The following is a 23262-nucleotide window of genomic DNA, read 5'->3' on the forward strand; positions in this document are numbered from 1 at the left end:
TTATTGACCCAAATTCTCTCCAAATTTGGACTTGTTACATGCAGGAGTAGCTATAGGGGGCAAAAGGAAGAGTCAATATTGAAGAAAAGATAGATACAACGATTGTAATCTATATTTTGTAATCTGAGAGCCATATTATAAAAACAATGCATACAATATTTAAAAGTTGAGACTCATAATAATTGGATAGTGAAAGCGTGCACACACACACTTATGCATCCGATGAACATCAAACATAAAACCAAAGAACATGAAGTGTAAAACAAAAAAAATATTAGCTCCAATGAACTTAACATCATCTTAGCTACATGTCACGGATCATCTCCCACACCAAGGATGGGCGTCATTTGGGTCACTGGAAAACAAGGCATAATCGTAGATAGGGGGCTTGCCTTTGGTGCTCAGCAGCACACTTCCCCTATAGAGCTTTATTTTGTATATGCTTGAAATATTAGTGAATACTCACTTGACAGTAACACAATAATAGGCCATTTGGGGCCAAAACGAAGTTTAGGGCCCAAATTTGGGGGTTCACCGTATTTTGGGCCAAGGAATACCATGGAAGTTTTGGTTTTCCGAGATGAGGTCCCTAAGTATGACTTATGGCAACAGGTAGTCCGGAAAACGCGGGAAGCTTCTAGAAGGTTCTGGACTTATCTACGAGTTTCTTCTGAAGACTATTCTAGAGGGGATGACTCTAGAACAATCAAAGAAGGTCTTCTACATAGTAGAAGTCTTCTAAGTTCTTCTATGTATGTACATAAGTAGTGTAATGTTCTAGGGTTCTCTTTAGCATTATAGGTAGGAAAGATGTAGAAACCTCCTTGTATCTAGGCTCCTTTGGAGGTGGGAACTCTATTGATAGTTGTAGTCTAAAACCCTCCATTTGAGGAGGTTCGGAAATTTATAGAAAAGCTTGTAAATAAGATGGAGTACTACAAATAGGCTCCAAGGCTCATTTGTACATTTCAAGTTGAGAGTTCAATACAAGAAGTACTCTTAACCACTTGTGTTCAGGCATACTAGCAAGAGTGTTAGGTTGTGTACTCAATTGCCTACGACACTTAGTCGTAAATTTGGACTAAGGCACCAAGGGAGAGTGTTTAGTTCAACCAAGGGGCTTTGCTTAGCACTAAGGGGACGTGCTAGCAAGTGTATTCATCCAGCACAAGGGTTGTGCTATGTTGGTCACAAGGAGTTGTGTTAAGGGAGAAAGCTTGACTTGTCTTACGACGGACTATAAGCGAGTGGCGCACGATGCGTGACTAGGCAAAGTAGTCATCACGTGACATATAGCTCTTATGTTCATTAGAATTAGTCTTCATGTTCGTTAGGGTGTTTTTTTCGGCTTATTTTGATGATTTAAACATTAAATAAACAAAAAATAATCGGGTATATAAAAAAAAAAATCGTTGGTTTTAGGCTTAATGTTCAACGGATGCATTAGTGAGCACTATGCAAATATGCATATCCATCCACCATAATATTTGTGGACTATATGGAGATTTTATCATCTATTTCTCACACAAAATAAAATTAATTAATAAAATTAAGCATATCCATTTAAATAACAATTGCTATTGGACTATAGTTGAGATAAGAAATTTTTAGACTATAATTGAGATAAGAAATTTTTATATGTTTTAAAGTATGTTAATCATGCTCATTTTAGAAACCAAATCTATCCAATTTTTTTGGGAGAAGGGATAGAAATCCATAAAAATACTTGTGTACGGGAATCTTGGTGCACAATTGGACCTGGGGAGTGATTTGCACCGCTTTGTATTGATGATATGGATGACTCGCAGATTGTTCATCATGGCTCAAGAATCTGTGATCTTCAATATTTAACTTACCTAACCTTTTGATACGACAATATAGCCTTATTAGAAGATAAATCTACTTTTACAATTTGATGAATTTATTTGAGCAAGTTTGAACATATTTTTTGAAGTCAACAAATGAATACATCTCAAAGTTTGATGAATGTTCAATATTAAACCTGAAATAGTGAAATTTGTACCTTTGATTACAATACTCTTTGAAATTAAGTAAAAGTAAATATTTTGGAATCATAATAAATAAAATAAAATAAAATAAAATAAAAAAACATATAATAATTCTTTTTTTCTTTTTCAATGCTTTTTTCCATTAAAAAAAATTGATAATAACAAGACCTAAATGCTATCCTTGCACAAAACCCACCACTAGGAGGAATGGCGAAAGATGAATCAAAATTTACAAAGTATTACATGAGAGCACAACAAATGTCAAAACATGCTAACTTTGATTTTTTTTTTTTTTTTCCTTACAATTTACAAACTACACTAAGGCAAAACAATCATATGGCATTTACTTCCTGTGATATCTCATTACATGAGGAACAATCTATGAAATTATAGCGACTCTTGCATAGGGAATTAGGAATACATACAAAAGACATGCTCAATGCCTATGTACAGAGTTCCTATCGCCGCAATTGACATGAACAAGAGGCTAAGGTATTGGTTAAAAGAACAAGAAAAAATGTAAGCTAAAAAGAGGGGAGAAGGCCCAACACAAATCGAAAGAATCATAAAGAATCAGCATCACGCAACAAGCTTTGCCACCAAAAAACTTGGCAATGAAATCTCCACTCACCTATAAAGCAACATGGAATCAGGTCAGGTTTAAGCATAAAAAATAATTGAAATTTAAAAATAAAATAAAATATAAAAATAAAAAAAATAAAAATAAAAAAAGTAAAAGTATGAAGGGGCTGTTGGTAGACAACAAGCCAATAATCTTACCTCATCTCTTATTTTAAATTCTAACCTACTCATGTCAACAAAGTACCAAGCTAAGCTTGGTCTAGTAGTTTAGATGGTTCTTTCCAGCATTGAGGTTGGGAATTCAATCCTAACTAGATGCACTTTGAGGGTGGGGGAGTAGCTAGTAGCGTAGGCTTGTGTTTGGTTTGCATGATTAGAAGCAAGCAATAAGACCCAGGAAATAAAACAGAAGAGAGTTAAAACGGGGGGTTGGGAAACAAAAAGAAGCAAACTCACAATACATATCGAGGTTCAGGGATGTAACCTCAACTTCTCCAAGCATGGAATTATCAAAAATTGCAAGGAGTAAATGTTGAAAACAAGCAGTAGTACGATTATGTTGTTAGGACATCTTCAATGCCTGCTTCATTTGCGAAAGTGCTGAAGGATGCATTCTATTTATTGCAGCATTAAAGGTATCTCCATGAAGGGCAGCACATGTTTGAAGGTTTTCTCTCACTGCATTCTCCAGTGACATCTGATTGATAGGGTCTGAGGATTTGATCTACAATGAAACAAACAAAAAAGTCAACCTCAGTAGCCCCCAACACACACACACACACACACACACATATCCTTCTCCCTCCAAAAAAAAAAACAATAAAACTTTTTTCAAATAATAATGTTTCCTTGCTGCTTACCTGGCGCTTCTTGAACTCTTTACTCAGAACAGCTCCTTCAATTTGAGGCCTGATGGAAGTCATGTTATCACTAATGAACAAGGGGAAGAAACAAATAATATGGGCTAACAAGGTCAATCAACACATCAGATACCTAATTTTAGGAATGCATAGGGATATTTACATCTGAGACACAAGTTTCTCTGATGCATAGAAATGTTTAAAAACCTGTTTACTGTTTTAGAACCAGAAGACTTTTAAAACTCATCATAAATGTTTGAACATCCAGAAATGGTTGAAATGTCTTGGAACAGAGATCACCCAGGAGAAATGAAAATATACTTGCATATTAAAGTTGTCCAAAAAAATTCTGCAATTTCTACGCAGCTTATTTTCGGATTATTAAAAGATATAATCAATTAGAGATAGAAGATATGGACACGAATCCAGTACTAAGAGGCAGCGAGATAAGCAAAGACACATTCCATTGTTTGTGGTGATTGACAAATTGCAGTGATTCATAAGAGTATATAAGAAGATTAGGGAAGGGTAGCGTCTTGACAGGATTATGGAAAGATATGGATAATTTATCTTTTAAATTCCATACTTAACTACATTTTTTTTCTTCAAATCTTTATTTTATATTTTCTACTAAAATTAAATACTGTATTACTATAAAATTCTTTCAATAATAAAAATTTATAAAATACTTTAAATTTTTGCCCTCGTTCCCAAACTTCATTAATTATAACATTTCCTAGTTCATCGTCCCATGCAGCTCAGGTGAACTTTGGGTCTTCTACAATTTTTGGACATGAACTTGCCAATGACAAACTACACAAATTTGCCAACACCCAACAGCAGCACACAGTTGCCGTTTCCACAATTTACATAAAATAAGATAAAAAAAATAAAATAAAAAATAAAAACAAAACGAAACAACATTATGCGACTTCCGACAAAGTATTGTTTGCATAGAATAGGGAACCATTTCTGACAAAGTATTGCTGAGGTGAAGAAAGTGAGCTTTTTAGTGTTGTTTATGTCAATTTGCCAAGTTTATGTCAGTTATCACAAATGGCCGAAAGTTCATGTCATTGGATGTAATTTTCCCCAAGTATAAACAGCTATCATACCTGGACTCTCCTTCTGACAAATCATCATTACCACCCAAGATTACACTGGTACAAGTACTGAATAAATAGAGCAAATATTAAGATTGAGAAATAGCTTAGTACTGGATAAGGAAGACATCACTTTCATTTTCTAAATTACCTGAGGATCTGGTCAAGTTTATCAAGAACTTGAGGTAGCCTTAAGGACAGGATAATAGACAGCGCTAAGCCAATTATTTTTCTCTGAATCGAAGTCATATTATCAACCTGTAATCAACCAAAATCAGACTAAAAAAGAGGAAACAAGCAGACTCATATTATATAACTATAACAGAAAATCAATGCAAGAATAGTTACAAGCTCAGATAGTCACAGTATGTGACGAGTCTTATTCAGTACATGCAAGTCAAACTGCAGCTAATGCAGGCTACAGCAAGTCAGTTATATATGAATATAGCTAGAATATTTTGTAAGGGGAAATGCAGCAAATATCACTACCAATGCACCTGCCAACAAAAAGTCCCAAATTTAACCATATTCTATTCAACGACAAGGTTCCTCCAACCTAAACTGAACTCCTTGCAAACAAGCAAATTCATTTATTGGAGAAATCAAAGATACTTATGTTGTACACTAATGTCCAATTTATTTCCCTTATAAATTACAAGTGAATACGGATGAGATTATAAGACTATGGTACCTTCCTTAACAAAAGTGAATGTGCATATCATAGACCAATAATATTATCCACTGGCAGAAAAGAATATATCAACCAAAACCTGTTCCTCAGTCACTCGTTGCACAACTTATTAAAGATTCAGGGGTATCATGTAAAAAGGATATATGTTACATGATAGAGCTAACTGGGCTCTTGGATCAGAGAATCTTGTTGCCAAACACTAACTTTTTTTGCAACAAAAGGGTTTTATCCTATCAGGCCCAAAACTACAGTTCTAAATACACTGTTGATTAATACAAAATCATCCTTCCAAAATCAGTTTATGAATGATGTGCAAGTACTACTTTTCCCACCATTATGACCAACAATACGGATCTTCAACCAATTGGCTAATTACCTGTAAATGATGATTAAATTTCCTTGTAGGAATTTAGCAAATTATGAGCAGTCTACTGAGAATTCTCAAACAAACTACCGTAAGATATGCCTCTTATCACCCCCTGCCCCTAACATCCCCATATTATGATTCTCCGTGAACTAATTGAATTTCTCCATATACTTACAAAAATTATTGGATAAAACACAACATTTGGAACAAAAGGAGGGGGGTGGGGGGGGGGGGGGAGAGAGAGAGAAATAAAAAGCAAACAGAAATATTGCATATCATACTGACCTTCTCTAGCCATACATCAACCAGACAGAGAAGTAAGTTTTCTTCCATAGGAAAACCTGCACATTGGAGTTGTTCCAAAAGTGAAGACTCTGATGTCAACTGGGCAAGGTAATTGGTGTTCAGCACTAAAATCCTCGCTAAAATGGCAGCTGATGATGATTTTACAGCTGTTTTGGAGGGGTCACGCTCATCTCCTCCACACAAACAGGCAACAACCAATTTCTGTAAGCACATTAAGGCAAAGAAAAACAGTTATTATGGTGTTATATGAAGAGGCGTCAAAGTTTATAAGCAATAAAGATATAACCACCTGAAGAGTACTGCTGATAAGTGGAGGTACTTCCATAGGGTAGCACTGCAGAAAAGATAAATGTAGTAAGTAGTAGTGTTGATGCACTGTAGAAGTAAATAATCTCTATTATATACAAGGGAAGGGGGAGGGAGGAGTAAAAAGTTGGTGTCTAACTTTTGAACTAACCATCATGCTCCTTAAAGGTCAATTAATGTTATTTTAATATTTCAATTAAAGATTCCAATCAAGCTTGAAAAGGTAAGTTGAAAAAAAACAAATATTCAATCAATCTTAATAAAGTAAAAAGTAATAATTTGAATAGGAAAAAATTAGATATCATATTTGAAAAAAAAAAATAAAAATAAAAATAAAAATAAATCAAATTACTACATATAAAAATACAGATCTTAGCATACGTAACAATTTCTAACGAGAATGTCACCCTAAAAAATCATGTGAATACATTTTTGATAAATTATATTTATCTCTATTATCTATCTTTGATAAATTATGTTTATCTCTATTTTCCTCAAAAAAAACGAAAAAAAAAAAAAAAAAAAAGGTGTTCGGCTATATTATCTATCTCTATTACTTTGTATCCTTTAATAATTTACATAATTTTATCATTTTTCACCCTTTAGTTAGCGTATTTTTACAAAAATAATTCATTACTGAGTTTAACTCTCACACGCATCAGGCTATTATGTAGCAATTCAAGGCATGAGACAGACAAGAAAATCAAATATCATAGAAGCTGGCCAACCTTTTTCCAAGGATTATCAATTTATTTCTTAGTAATGCAAAAACAGATACATAGTTTGGAAATCTCAAATTCATATGGTATCCGATTCACACTACTTGAGCATTAAATTAATCAATTACCTAATTTCAAATGACTCATCGAAATGTCAGTGTTGACAAAATACTCCAGTAGACAGATATCAAACATCAATCGGATCAATGGTCAACTAGACAACACCACCCCCCCCCCCCACCAAACCCCTCTCAAACAAAAGCCAAAAAGATGCACAGCCACACCGACTTGAAAAAAAGCCAAAAAGATGCACAGCCGACCCCAACCCCATGAAGCTCCTACCAATCGAACGTATAAATATCTATAGACTGTATAGAGGCATCTGAATCATGCAGACACGAGTAAATATTTAGGGCAGACTCTATATAACTTAGGCATTAATATTAGTGACTAAGCCATGCAGCTAGGTAATATGAAAGTATAAGATCACCTGTATGCACACATTATAACACTAGAATGTCATGGTACTCGTACAATAAGCTGATGATATAACTTTCACATTAAATAAGCAATATGTAAAATAAAAGGACATACCTGCACTAGAATATCAATGACAGGAAGGACTGACAGAAGGCCCCTATCATTTACGTTTCCAACTATCATATCCAGAAGTTTAGCTACACTAGAGGCATGGCGACTTAAGAACTCAGTACCGCCCAAGATTATGTAATCTTCGATAATGTCAACCGCAACCTACAATAGAGCCACATAAGAAATAATAAGAAACAAAATCAAACCTGTCAACTTAATTGGGAATTGATACCTAATAAACAGATTAATATCCCTCAAAGGCTCAAATTACTAACCTACAACATCATACTTATACATCTGATATTGATCACAAATTAAGAATACTTATTTCACCTCATACATCAGTAAATAATTTTAAAAAAATAAATTTAAAAAAAAAAAAACTCATCACCAAACAGAAAGTGAATATTCCTTCAATTCTTTTATACTCAATTACTATAGATATGCAATTTTAAAAAATAGTGAAGAATGTGAGTGGGTGTAAGATAAAGTAGGATATAATATGAGAGAGAATGTAAAAAGGTGGAAGGGTGTAAGGAAAAAGGTGAATAAAAGTAAGAGAGGGTGTGGAAAGATGAATATATTGTGGGGTTAAAGGGTAAGATGGAAAAGGGGGTATGCCAAAAATAGAATAAAGCAAAGTGAGAAGAACAAAAAAATAAAATAAAAAAAGCGAACTAAAATGGAATGTAAGTAGAACAAAAAAGATCAATCTGATATGGAAAGTGAGTTGAACAAAAAAAGAACAGAGGGAGTAGACTTTTTTTCACTCTTTTCATTAACAGTTTGTCCCAAAATCTTTTCACTTTCCAAATTTAAGCATGGAGATGACAATTTAAATAAATAAAAAAATAAAATAAAAACCCTCTAAAGTGTGCCAAAATTGGGTAGGGAAGGGAGTAACTGTTGGCAGTAACCTATACAGTAAGAATGCAAGGAAAATGAAAATTAAATTCTAACCGTCAGGTGATCAAAACTTCTTTCAATGATATCCACAAGACTTGGGAATAAGTCCAATAGGTGTGGAACCATTGATGGAGCATAAGTAAGGGTAGTCTCCCACAACTGCAAGACAAAAATAGTAATTAAGCCATTAACATTTCAGGATTGAGAATGCACACCCATAAAAGGAAATAAAGGCTTACCACCATACTGTCCTCCATAAGATTGAGTTCATCTGGACCATTAACATCAATTCCTCTTTGCAAAATGGGCAGCAATACGTTGTAGCAAATAGGTGACTGATACCCAAGTGCCACAACAAAATTCTTTTGTGCAATCAGAAGCTGCATTTGCAGAAGACTCTCGCCAGAAGACTCATCCCAGACCTTGATAGGTAGAAATTTCAGGTTAGAAAGTGATCTCCTTTTACAAATAAGGGAGATATTATAAATTGACAGTCATACCCAATTAAGAGCAAAAACATTCTTCAACATGAGAGGGATAATGTAATCGAGAATCACAATCCCAGGCTAGCAAGGAGGATTGTCATTTCTTGTATAGAGGGGGAATTTCTTTCCAACCCAATTAGAATGAAAAAGAAGAGGACTAGGCTTGAAGTGTGTTCTTTCGGATATATACAAGGAGTATTCTACCAAGATGACTATTAACCAAACCAAACTCACCAATAACATACTACAAAGAAAGGCTAAGCATTGTAGTACTTATTCTATTTCAATTCTATTGCAAAGATGTAACGCAATAACAGCCTGAAAGAAACACTGTATTAAACCATAGCAATATTTTCACAAAAGCTAATCAAAATTTGAAGAACCGGTGATCTGCCCCAATAACTTGAAAGATGAATTCCATGTCTTTTACCATAGCCGGCTATAGACCCGGGTAAAAAAAAATGTATATCAAAACAATAGATACATTGTTATTCTGCAACATTAGTAGACTAAGCCAGACCCCAATAAACTAAACAAGTAAACTCAAACATTCTGAGACTTTCACAAAATAGCTTCTCTATTAGGTATAAATTTCATAAAAATGGACTTCCCTTGTTCCCCAAAATCCTGAATAACAAAATTTTTACTAGGTGATTGCTGTTGTAACCATTTTTTATGAAGAAACAGAAATCTTGCAAGAGCCATGATTGTCTTTTAAGGAGTTAACAAACTAACATTTCTTGGAAGTTGCTCCTGGGGACTGACAGCAGATAAATCAATATTCTAATATTGACTAGCTAAAACAAATAAAAGATTAAAATTATACCTTCTGGAAAAACTTCACTAACTTGTCTACATAGGGTATTACTTGACCAATGTGTCCAAGAAGAACAGATATCAAATTCAAAACCTGGACCTGGAAGAAGACCAGCAATATCAGCAGAACTAAATCAGTACTTGTTTTGGAAAACAACATATAATATTGTCACAACCACTCTTTTGGTTCAAACATCCACATAGAGAGTGGTTCTTGTGGATGTTTGAATTGGCTATGATATTAGAACCACCGAAACCAAGAGCAAATATATATAAGAGTGGAAACTCGATTACGTATAGAGTATCAGTGATAGGAAGTAAAATGAAAAAACGGAGTTTACCTTTGAATCAAACTCCGCAACCTCCTCAACCAAATTAAAACATGAATCCCAACATAACGGTAGAAGATCAGTGAAGTCCTTCTCAGAAAAGTTTGAGTCTTCTATTAGCAAGCACAAAGTCCTACATGCTGCCAGCTAGAGTAGGAAAAAAATTGATACCTCTTCAACAATTGGGTCATTTAAAAAACTTGCATTAAAAGGAAAACATATCATAATTTTAGAGAACAGCCAATTTTGAAACTATGTGCAATAAGGAAAAAAAAAATTAAAAAGGTAGGAGGCTAAACTGCTAACACAATTAGCAACTAGCAACAATAAAGAGAGGGATTACATACTCTCACAGCAAGGTCTCTATCCTGGAGCAGCTTGATGGCAGCACAATACACTGATCTCTTTGTATCATCTTTAATCTATCAAGTTAGTCAGAAAAAAACAGTAAAAAGGACTGAATAATGTTGAGGCATAAATACAGTCAAGGAATTAAGGAAGTCTGGCAAGCTTATATATAAACACTTGTGTGTGTGTGTGCGCGCGCGTGCGAGTGTGTGGGTATATATCACAATTTTTAATCCTAGTACCCAGGAAACAAAGGTGAGGGAGGGGGCACTCCTTTCAACTCTAATTGATAATAAGCTCCCATCCCCAACATAAACATCCCAATCGACAATGGAAATAATTTGAAGAAAGTAAATTGAGCGCAACAGTAAGTTTAACGAGTCAAAATTAACTATTGCATAAAAACATCAACCAAATTAGTCACTTATTTCATAACGAAATATCTCTATAATTGTATATGGAAATACAATCAAGTATAGTTACCTCTGACACCCATTGACCAAGTATCAATGCAACCTTCCGATGGATGACACGCATGTTGGGATGATCATTTGTTAGTTCCAACGACAATGCACCATTAAACCTAGAATATTGATCAAGTGCCACAGCCTATTGTTACTATGCTGATGCAGAATTAAATCGCTAATTTTATATGGTGCCACCAAAAAGAAAAACACATGCAAATGAGCAGATAGAACCTCATTATCGAAAAGAAACAATTTTGAAGCAAAGTACACTTCACCTTACCTCCTAGATTCATCTTCTAAAAAGATCCATATACAATAACAAGATACCCATACTTCACAAGTAAATTATGATCAGAAAAAAAAAAACAAATAATGAGCTTCAAGGATCAATGTTGCAGCATTTTCACACACTAAACCTATAAGAAGCATTCTGATGCTAGAAATGTTTCAAAGGATGGATTATTTTTTGATTTTGACTTTTTGGCTTAATCACGGATTTGAATAAAACATAGAAGTAATTACCTACGAAAATTCCAGGCCTCCATTAAAATGCAAATTCTAGACCTTCAGCCTTAAACATTAAAATTATTAAACAGGGTACTCTATTAGAAACAAGATTATTTAGGTTAATGCATAATCCTGTCAACAAACTTTTAGAGATAATGAAAGCTGTGAGACATGCGTACACACGCACACAATATCACAGCTACTGTTTTTTCGGTTTGTTTTCCAGACATAATAATGGTTATGCAAGGAGATGGGAAAGGACTTCAAGTGATTTCCTTAAGGTCTTTATCTTATAGGAAGAAGAAAATATCACACACAATTTTCCATATGCAATCCCCAAAACAATGTTAGATAGTCCCTCAGTTTCTAAAACACTTGCAACACTTCTCTATAACAGACATGTCACAATTCTTGCAACACGCCAAAGATTAAAATATAAAAAATAAAAAATCCCAAAGTTACCGTATTGCCCTTACATAAACAACTTTAACCACCTTGATCCCCATGACTGCCATTAATTCCACCCTCCCTCCGTTTCCCCATACCAGCTGCTACCTCCAGCACCCCTTCTCTTTCGTCACTCCACTTCTAAGGAAATTATATCTCATTAATTCCATCATTTTCAATTGATAATATTGGACATCCAAGGAGGTAGGAGAGGACTTAAGTGTTATACTAGTCTTTTTTCAAAAAAGAGGATATTATCACTAATGATTCATCATAAGCAATTCCCAAAACAAATTAGATAAATAATATCAAATAAATTTAGCCTCCAATTTACCATTTCCATCAGTTTCAATAATCTACAAATTCCTGACATAATCTTGACCATTGCGGGCATTGACCTAATCACCTAATACATGAGAAAGTGAATTTACTCCAAAATATATTAGATAATCTAAATTTTCAACCTACTCAGCAGAAAACCCTCTAGATGTTTTGGTAGTTTAGTATCTGAGAACATAAGCTGGGTCCAAAAACAAGGGAGAGCTTTTAAGCAACTACATAGCTTGGAGATACTTGATAGAAGTCATAGTTCAGAGACCAAAGAAGGCATTGTTATCTCATGCTTAAGTTATGTGTCTACTGACTATCTCATGAAAGATATCAAGCCATTTGCTCAAACACTGTATGTTTTTTCCCCTTTTGGAGAGAAGGGAGAAGGGGGGGCAATTAAAGTACTTCTAACATTGGAATCAACTATACTGTTATCTAGATAAAAGGGACAAAATTTGGGTGTCACGAATGTCATAGCAAGAGAGGAAACGAATTTAAAACTTCCCTGCATATTTCTACTCAGGTACATTGGCCATTAGTCACATTACTATAAATGTTGGTTAGTTTGTGTTGAATTGTTGTATGAGAAAGAAATCATGTACGCCAAGCATTACATACAACTTAAGGATCCTAACTAGAATTTGAGTTTCAACTTTCAATAATCTATTCCATTTGATATTCAAAAACTTAATTTACAAAATTTTTAAAAAAATTCAGTATTCAAAATTTCAAATATGAACAACTCTTAATATATTGAAGTATTAATATTACATTTTTGTACATATTTAGGATCTTAAGAGCCCAAAGAGTTTGATCCTACAAAGTACAATCTGACCCCAAATTCCCACACCAACCCGAAGTAAATTTCAATCCTATAAATTTAGTAAATTGATGGTACCCTCTTCTCATCATTTTTCTCCATTTAAAATTTTAAATCGTCATCATGCCATTTCATTTCAACAATAGTCAACGTAACAAAATACTTTTTTAAATATGAGCACCACTAACAAAACATATAGAATTAACTACCAGCACATTGACCAACTACACAGAAATAATCTTTTCATCATGCAAACCAAACTTTTTGCAACAAAATTTTAAATTTCAGGAAAATTCTTCATCTATCCAGCAATTACCATACCTACTCAATGGGAAAATTTGCTTCTTGGGCTCATTTCAATTAAAAAAGGACGTCTATTAATTATTCAACATTTATACCATTCTTTTTATGTTTTCTCTATTTCATTTCCTAGGGGGTGGGGGTGGTGTTAGCGAGTGATGCAATTGTGCTAATCAGCTCCGTAACAGTTGCAGATAAAACTGGTTTCCACAAATATATTCCATGACTGCCTACAGTTGATAATTAACTAAAATTCAGTCTCAATTTCAGTGAGTTAACCAAAAAAATTTACCCGAAACCATAAGCTGGCTAATATGACAAACATATCTTTATGACCTCAATTTTCAAACTCCAGTATAAAAAGATATCCATTATCTACAACAAAAATACTGAGAATTCGCCACTTCACTAAAGCTAAACAAATGTATTTTACTTGAAAAAAAAAAAAAAAAAAGACTAACCAACAACAGCAATACATCCTTCCCAAGAATAAACACCAAATATCAAAAGTGCAAACCAGTAACAAAATATCAATTAAAATTTGGAGTGATAAGAAATAAGCAAACACATACCAGTCTTTAAAGCTTAGGTAATTTGAGAGTTCATAATAAACATATGCTGCAGCTCCATAAGCAGCATCCTTGAGAAGCAATCCTGGGGTAATTTCAGTGACTGAAGTAGGGCAGCCGCTCATTGCTTCTTGAAGAATGGAGACTACCACAGGACCTAGCAGCTATAAACAACCATTGTAATGTCAATATCACAAGGCATCTTCTAGTCTGCAAGCAATTTTAACGACTACATCATAAAGACACCCTAGATTCACATGGCATGTCTATGAAAGATAAAACTTCACCTACTTGGCTGTACTTGTGAAATAAAACAATGTAAAGAGCTTCAGCGCAAGGCCTTAGTTTCTCAGTCCACTGCACCATGTCTTGTTCATGATGAAAGCCTTCAGGATTCTGGCTCCATTCTTCCAAATCACTCGCTGATAAAACAAAATCCCTGTGTGACGTCACAGCCTTAGCTAGATACACAACATTATATCTAATGGATACTGATGAAGACATGTCATACAATTCAACAGCCAAAGTAGTACACATGTAAGTCTAATGGGGGTTTGTGCATGTGACCCATTTTGGCAGTTACCCCCCGCGAGGGGGTGGGGGGGGGGAGGGAGGAGTATTTTTCTTAGCAAAACCGTAATTAGAAACAAAATGGAGAAACACACTGACAATGATATATTTGAGTTCAACAAATGCTTTATTTGGAGAAGGACTATCAATAGAAAAAGCGAAAGGTGAAAACACATGACAGACGGCAAATATCATGCAGTGACCCACAAAATTCAGTAGCACCCAAAACGTTTATGTGCCTAAATCAACAATCAAGAAGAGGCTTAGTTATCAAACACCCAACGATATTCCTGTTAAAAAAATTCAGATATCAGTAGCATCCCTGTTATATATCAAAACACCCGATGATATTCAAGGACTTAGTTCATGCTTGAAATGACTATAAGCTACAAGTTACAAATCATGTAATCTGACGATGATAAAAGTAGCAAAATTATATGTTAAAGCAGTCATAAATTTACCTTCGAACTAATACATTGCATAAAAGTACCACAAGATCATTGGGGAAGAGCGAGGCAAGGTTCCCAGCAATGGCAGAAGAGATATTTTTCTTCCTCTGCTCTGAAGTCACTGCATTTTCATCCAGCACGCGACCAACCAAACTAAGACTGTATTCTTTACATTCCAGGGTAGACTTTACTAACACCATACATTGGATAAGAAATTGCTCGAATGAAAAAAGTTCAGCCTCTGGATTTGTAATCTTATTTAAGCAGAATTCCATGACTGGTGAAAGGACGCCCTTATCCCCAAATGAGAAAGGATGTTTTCCCTGAAAAGCAATTAGAACCTTCATCATCTTAGTGCATGCTTTTTTTGTGAAATCCCAGAACCTAGGATGCCGTTCTTGGAAAGATGAATCTGCATTTAAATCCAACAGTAAAATAACATAGATTTAAGTTAGCGGAGAATCCAAAAAACAAACACTAATATTACAATTATATTTTAGTATTTTTGGCCCCTTAACAGCAAGGGAAAAGTTATACATAGACAAGAAAATGTTTGCAATGATTAAGATTGTTACATAATACAAAGATTACCAATAACTTTTGTATGAAATAAACACAAGGCCACAAAAAATGACGCATGTTCAAATTTTGAAGCAAAACACCATATAAAAAAGGGAAATGCACAAACAACCATCCTTAGTAAGACCCTTTATTGTCATAACCACCTCAAAGCAACATAATTTTTTTTATTTAGAAAAAAAAAAAAAAAAAAAACAATCACCAGACACTAAAGCCACCCTTAGCTAGATGAATATTGTTAATGGGTGGCTTTGAGTAGACAAAATAGCATTTAAGGTTGGTTTTATAAGAGGGACTATGAAAATAAAGGGTCCGGTTGCGGCTGGTATACTGTTAGGTTTCCTTAAATGCAGCTTAAGATACAGTCATACAGCTCTAAAGGGAACCAGCATTTATCCACACTCTTGTGAGCATAAATGTCCCTATTAAACTAGCACAGTTCTCAGAATTCAACACAGATGGATCTGGTAATCACTCCTTGCCCAGAAAAAAGAGACATTCCACATGTACAACAAAAAATCACTCATAAGAATGAAATATATTCCCTCCATCATTTATTTATCTTCCGGCTTGGCATATTCAAGCATTAAGAATATAGTAGGGATGGGAAATAAAAGTGGTATACTACTAATGTTTAAAAAAAATTAAAAGTGGATATTAAAAGGAATTTAATAACAGGAAATGTATGAATTGTAAGAGAAAAAAAGGTTGATTTTATAGAGAGTGAGAAGCAGATTTAACAAAACACAAGCATTAAATTCGGTACGATACGCAATTCACTGCTTAATCTGTAGTATTGGGCCAAAAATTAACACTTTTGTGTCATAATTCGCCTTTGTCAATACACAGCACACGGGGAGATTATAGTACTAGGTAACATGGCCAAGAACAAAATAAAATTGGGGTGACTGAGATCCACTTAATATGAAGAGTTGGCAACTTTTTACTGAAGTAGTCAAGTGGAAGACAATTTTCCCAAAATAGTAGATGTATAGTGAAGATAAATATGGGACAAGGAGTAAAAGCAGGTCCAATCGAATATCAAAATGAACAAAAAGGAAACTATTCACAAGTAACTATATTACAACCCTTACTAAGAATAATTCAAGAGCGATCACAAATGCATACAATAACATAGATGGCAGCGAACATATTGCATGCGATACAGATCAGAAGAGATCTAAGAGGAGAAAAAACAGTACTTTCCCAGTCCCAAAAATAAGTTCTTATCAATGACTTGACGTTAAGAAAATAAACTTTAGCAAAGTATAGCAGGAACAGCATAAAATCTTCAAGTAGGCCAGAGCCCAAAAATAGAAATAATTTTTTTTTTTCCAATTCAGGACAAAAGTCATGCTCCATCAGATTCAATAATATCTAAATTATTGTGTTTGTGATTGCATTATAGTGACAAAATTTATATAATAACAAGATACAACTCAAAAGTGCTTTACAGACATACACGTCGCAGCTAATGTTTGGTTCAATCTTTAAGCTCTTACTAAAAAGTACATGGTACCATTACTCCTCCAATTGGTAGACATTCTTATCAACTTAGAGGCAGACAAGATTTCAAATCAAAGTTGAACTAGATGAAGTTCAAGTACAAGAGGCAGTTATATTTCTTCTTGATGATATATAAGGTGATACATTTGATAATCTTTATGCTATAGCTCAGGAAAAGAGGAAACTGGTAAGTGGTTTTGATACTACTTTTGATCCCACACAATATTTGTTAGTTGATACTATTGGGGCTCAAAATGATCATGATTTCATTTTTGCTGTTGAAAGAAGGTGACAAACATGAATTTTTGAATATTTTTGACAAGTTTACAACTTTCCTACGAGAGAGAACCATGAAATTTTTTAGTTATTGTTCGTGATTTTGTTTCCTAAATGGCAAAATTCATGGAAAGATTCGAAGGGGAGAGTGATGTGTCACGAATATCGATAAATTTTGTGTACACCCTATATACAATAATATTAGGGTACATCGAACAGTTTTAGGGTAACTTTTAGCCAATTTGGAGTAACTTTAAACCCGATATGATTTTACCATAGATAGGACATGGAATATGTTTTATAAGGGTATTGTAGTTACATTTACACACTGAGATTTAATTTATAATCCTTTAAAGGAGTAATTTTCATCAATAAAACATAGGTAATTTTTATTCATATCGGAGGAACCTTGGATCATTTTAGGGTAACTTTACAATCGAAGTATAATATTTATTGTACACCCGGTTTATTTACAAATTTGTATACGAATATTTACAATTAATATTCATTTAATTTTGATGATATCTTGGTTTGAAGAAGTTTAGTTGTTTCCCACGTACTAAACTTAAGGATAAGTTTTGTTTCGGAGAAGAAGTGATGATGTGGGAGCATCCATGATCCTTTAGAACTTAACTTAATGTTAGTCTAGATCACACAATTTTACCATTAATTTGAGAGGATTTTTTCGTGTTTTGAGCAAATTAGGATTCTCATATTTGCTTTAGAGATAGAGTTTTGATTAGTTAAGGAATCTTATTAGTAGTGTTCTTATAGCCTAGCTGTTTTCTTAAATAAATGCATCACTCGGGATTGCACAAAGTTTTAGAAGAGGTTTTTTTTTTTTTTTGTAGTATCAAACATGCAAGTCCTAAAGTGGGTGAATTATTTATTCTAACAAAAGAGCAATGGTGACCATGAAAGAGGTATTATAACAAAAGAGCAATGGTGATTTAATCTTTTGAGTTTGCTAGCCTAGTTGTTTTCTTATCTACTACTCCCTCCATAGCGAACGGGGGCTTCCTGATCCGCTTTCAACTTTCCTGGGAGGCTAGTGTGCCAGTTGGTGGCAGGCGGGCAAGGGGTACTTGGCTTTGCTACTGCTCCTATTCCTATATAGCAGTCGGCCCCAAAAGCAGGTAACCAGGTGGTGGACCAAAGCAGAGTTTGGCCCTCACTGATACCTTTACGCCGACACGAAACCAATTTGCTTTGGACTCGAGGAAGAAGCCACAGATAACTCCGTGCCAGCAGCCGGCCAAAGGATAAGAGCTGATTGCTGGCGTTGAATCAGTCTTTTTCACCTCATCGGGGCAGGCAAAGGCCTAGATAAATGCATCACTTGCAATTGCAAAAGTTTTAGAAATTTTTGTTTTTTTCGAGTAGTATTACAAATTAACAAGCAAGTAGTTTAAGTGAGTGAATTATTTATTCTAATATAAGGGCAACGACGACCATGAAAGAGATATCATGTGAGATGGTTGGCATTTTTAATAATTTAAGCAACGACAATGAGAGAGAAACAAAAAAAATTAAAAAAAAAAATATTGAGTGGGGAACTGGGGACTAAGGGAGGGGAGATAAACAATAATATATGATAGAAGGCTACCAAGTATAAAAATGATACATTCATTTTGGAATGGACAATTAAGGCATGCAATATTTAGGAACGAAGGGAATAGCTTATTATGCCTATATAACACCACACATTTCAATATAATGAGAGATTTTAGCATTTAAGAAATTGATGAGCACTAGCTATAGAGGAGTAAGAATAAACTGAACCTACAGCTGAGACTTGTATGTCAAAGTCACGACCTTTGAGTTTTATCTTGTTACTATATAAAATTTATCATTTTGATTTTATCACAAACACAAAAATTCAGAATTTACCTTGAATTACACATTATTCTAGCAAAGAAATAGCAAGAGGGTGATGCCATGCAAGACCAAAAAAAATAAAAAAAAAATAAAAAAAACTTACAATAAGGAATTATTGACCGAATAGCGCTTAGTAACATGGGGGAAACCTCCTTGACCTGTCGGACTTCCTGAAAAATAGGTACATAATTGTTATTCAAGAGTACACTATATATGCCAAATCAAGTCAGCAAAAGCATATGACAATCACACACACACTGTAGAAACAGAATCAAGGTGAAGCACCTGCATAGACTTGGAATCACTCTGGTGGCCAGAGATAACTAGCTGGCGTATAATCTTTAAGCACAAATACCACCTCTCGCATATTAGATACAGCTCATTTTGATGCTGGTCCAAGACATTTGAACTGAAGCTATGTGCCAATTCAGAAAAACCATGCAAAATTCTCTGTACATCACTTTGCCAGAGATGCCAGCAGTAATCAAAGAAATGAGAAGAAATCTGCCAAGAAACCAACAAAACAAGTTGTCAAAGGCGGTAGCTTTAGTTTTTATTTTTTTACAATTACATATCATCACTATGGTAAATAAGCAACAGTTTAGGTGGTGTAAACAAAGTTATTCTCTTTTACAAGATAAAGACAATAAGAGCAAACTGATGACATGAATTAAGGGGGCTAAATATGCCAAAGCCAACCAAACCTCTGCATAATTTCTTTGGTCTGAAGTAAGCCGTTTAGTTGCCAGCTCCTTTAAAGTCCGAAAGAGAATCAAAAAAATCCTATGGGAAGAAAGAACATCTGCTGTTTGAAGCTGCTGAGCTAAAATTGAAAATAGTTCAGGCCTGAAGAAGTGATCAGTGTTAGCCTACAGGAATATCAACAGTAGGGAAATCGCATAAATTAAATGAATAAATACTATATGGATTAAAGGTGATGCCATAGCTTATCACCATACATCATTGCATTCAAACAGCTATTTATGATCCACTAGTATTTTTCAGCTTGAAGCAAAGCATCAGATAACTACAAAGTTTCCAAACAAATACTTGATATGAAAATGTGCTAAAAATGAACTAATTTCAGGTGGAGTTTGAAAATTTTCAAGTCTCTCCCTCAATCCAGATTACCTTTGCTTGCACAAGTTTCCCAAATTGGTGGTGACAAAGAAACATATTATTATAAAACTCGAACTACGGTCAACATCAACATCAGTATTGGCCCAAAGCCTGTATAAAAGGCTCCCAACCAAATCTGGGTAAAGGGAAATGCATGTATACAACCTTAAACCAGTACTTACATAGAGACTATATTCAATTAATTTATTGATCTAGAACACAATTTATATAAGAAGAGCATGAAATAAAAATACTCATCTTGATCTAGACCGTTATAAACAAAGTAAAAGAAAAAACTTTATAAAAGTAAATAGTTGGGTCCCTGATGAAGGTATGTCTTCTCATAAATACTCCTCAAAACTCAGTCAAAGAGCACTAGAGCAATAATTCAGGAAAGAAGTGTCTTGTATGATGAATTAGCAAGTGCAGGCGCACTTACCACTCTTTAGGATAATCAAAACGTGCAATTTTTGAAATCAAAACTGCCAGCATCAAAGCTATCTGCAATCCACAAGAAGTGATATTTCAGTAATTTTAATGTATGATGCAACCAAGAAAAGCTAAACAAACACCAATGTTTTAAAGCTGAAATTGTTATACAAGAGAAGACAAAGCATTATACATAATATAAAGCCCATAATTTCAAATGCTTAGGCAGCCTTAGCCCTTAACTCTAGCTCACCCAGATTGCAGGCAAAGTAAACAGTTCATTAACAGTATAGATACATGACCTTATCATTTTCTTCTCTCAAATAAGATAGCAACTTTTGCCTCAAATGAATCTTCTCCTCCGCACTGATTCCCCTGAGAAAAGCATTTAAGATATGAGTCCCAACAACATAGAAATGAATCATCCAATAAGACTCAGCAAATGAGTCCTAAAGAAGATGCCAGAATTCAACGAAAAATTTATACTTTTCCTCCCCTCAACGGAAAGGAAAGAAAACAATGAAAAGATAGGTTAAGAATAAAAATAACAAAAAAAAGTAATAATAATAATTATCCACCAATTGACGAACATCAAAAAATGATGTATTTGATAATTGTTCTATTATTTAGGATCAGAAAGTCCCTTTTTCTGAATGCATACAGCAGAAACTTAAGCCAGCATCATTTGTTTCAGGTTTTCACCAGATGACTGAGTGAATCTAAGCTGGGGTAACCCAAAACAGTGATAGTAGCAAAAGGCCAGCACTTACAACTCTCCAGCCAAAATTTATCAAAAAACCAAGTTATCAGTAACAAGTAGCAGTGGAAAAAAAAAATAACTCTTGAAAGACAGACACAGTAATCCCAATTGGACCTCATAATCAAATTAATGGTTATTCAATCAAGCACATTCAACTTGTATCTTGTGGCAAGGTGAATTGATTAATGTCATCAATTTGTGTCATACTTAAAATGTTTTATCGACATCTAAAGATATAACCATCGAACTCATAATTCCTGTACACTCATTATCAAGAAGAGAATTCAGAGTCATAAAATAGCATTCCAACATTAAAATGATAGCGAAACAGGATAACATTTGGGTCCTAGGGTGTAACAAAGTCAATTTGATGATACAGAAAATTGTGAGCATAAGAATTCCTATGTTATGTTAATCCTACAAAGAAATGAATGAATGATTCAATTTAATTTTTGGCAAGCAAATACTACTTACAATTATATATCCAAAACAATTTACACAACTTCACCAACTCAATTCCATACATCTTCATCCAAGTGAATATAAGTCTCTCTGGCAACCAACCAACCATCATCACTCCATAAATTACGTTACTTTTCACCACAAAAAATAGAAATAACAATAAAAAAAATAGTTGTAGTGACTGGGTAGGATTTCCAGAACATCAAATTGACGCAAAATGACTTTGATTCGAATCAAAATTTGGTGACATTCAATCAAAGTGTAACAAAACACAACATAAAATTCAACAACAACAATGATAAAGTCAAAACAAATAAATGATCTTACATAGAATCCCGCCTATTTCGCCAATACCGATTAATACTGTTCTTAAAATAAACAGTAGCCATCAAACGAACATCAACCTGAGCAGCCAAATCTTGCGCAGTAATCACCTCCTACATCACACACAATACAATCACTCAAAACCTTACATTCATGCAACCAAATTTCCATCACTAAACAAATTAAACAAACATTTACAGACAACAAAAACCCTAGAAATTGAAGATTGAATCAAATTAACAATCAGAAAAAGGAAAGCATGTATATACCAATAAGCAAGAGCAGAAACCAGGCCGACTTTCGGACTGAGATAGCGCAGTTTCCGCCGGTTTCCGAACAGTTTGGTCGCCGCTGAGAGAATTAGCGAGCAATTGATACATCATCGGAAGGTCTAAAGCAGACAACGCCATTGGAATCCTCACTTTCTCTTTCTATATTAGTATTTGTTACTCCTTCGCTGTGTGAGTGGCTTTCTCTCTCAAGCTTCTCGATCGTTTGGCTATGGCGGAGAATGGAGAATTGGAGAGGGGTGAAGGTCGACAAAAATGGCGAAGATGGATTTGAGGAGAGAGAGGGATGAAGATGAAGAGCAGGTGATTTTTAGGGGGGTTTTACCGAGAGGAAAAAATGAGTAAGAGTAGTATGAAAAATGAATGAAAGTTTCCTGGAATTTCTGTCACTACTACGGAGTAAAAAGGAGAGAGAGTAACGATATAAAACGGGAGAGGCTTTGTAGGGCGTATTTGGGATTAAGGGGTCATTTGGTTTACATGGGGTAAACGGAATGGAATGAACAAAGGGAATGAAATGGAATGGAATGAAAATCCCTCAAATGTAGTATGTTGTTTGGTTGTAAAAAAACAATGAAAATCCCTCACTGTTGATCTCTTTCATTAAAAATTTTCCCCACTCCCGGGCCTCCAGCAACTCCCTGCCAGCACCCCAACCCCCTCCCCTGCGCCGGCGACACCAATCCCGGCCTCCTTGCCGCTCCCTCTCCCTTCTCCGACTCCTACCCACCACGTAAAAAACCCTAACTCCGACGACGTATC

General features: G+C 34.7%; 1 protein-coding gene across 2 annotated transcripts; it reads right to left on the bottom strand.

Annotated features, from left to right (window-relative positions):
- Window positions 1–2308: 2308 nt before the first annotated feature.
- On the bottom strand, window positions 2309–22898 carry LOC110719296 (importin-11-like). Of its 2 annotated transcripts, none has more exons than XM_021898181.1 (24): window positions 22480–22898; window positions 22214–22323; window positions 20967–21039; window positions 20675–20736; window positions 19821–19962; window positions 19402–19620; window positions 19220–19286; window positions 14890–15289; window positions 14150–14297; window positions 13862–14022; window positions 10902–11001; window positions 10418–10492; window positions 10083–10217; window positions 9752–9841; window positions 8680–8862; window positions 8495–8599; window positions 7538–7696; window positions 6208–6252; window positions 5898–6119; window positions 4706–4812; window positions 4567–4623; window positions 3452–3500; window positions 3076–3315; window positions 2309–2640 (listed from the first exon to the last, which is right to left on the bottom strand). In XM_021898181.1, exons 1-23 carry the CDS (start codon window positions 22618–22620, stop codon window positions 3154–3156), a joined length of 3012 nt encoding a protein of 1003 aa, XP_021753873.1. In that variant the 5' UTR covers window positions 22621–22898; the 3' UTR covers window positions 2309–2640; window positions 3076–3153. The 2 variants fall into 2 exon arrangements, with proteins under 2 accessions (XP_021753873.1, XP_021753872.1); XM_021898180.1 differs by having other exon boundaries at window positions 3048–3315; window positions 22480–22897.
- Between the last annotated feature and the right edge of the window lie 364 nt (window positions 22899–23262).

Source organism: Chenopodium quinoa, unplaced genomic scaffold, assembly GCF_001683475.1.
Source record: "Chenopodium quinoa cultivar QQ74 unplaced genomic scaffold, ASM168347v1, whole genome shotgun sequence".
Lineage (NCBI taxonomy): Eukaryota > Viridiplantae > Streptophyta > Magnoliopsida > Caryophyllales > Amaranthaceae > Chenopodium > Chenopodium quinoa.

Bases quoted from the DNA above. Each gene is read 5' to 3' on its own strand.
- LOC110719296 (XM_021898181.1), bottom strand. From the start codon at position 22,620: ATGGCGTTGTCTGCTTTAGACCTTCCGATGATGTATCAATTGCTCGCT. The intron at 10,493-10,901 runs GTAACTATACTT...CTAACTTGATAG, and splicing joins TTGGTCAATGGGTGTCAGAG to ATTAAAGATGATACAAAGAG. The intron at 6,253-7,537 runs GTATGTCCTTTT...TCTTTTCTGCAG, and splicing joins TCATTGATATTCTAGTGCAG to TGCTACCCTATGGAAGTACC.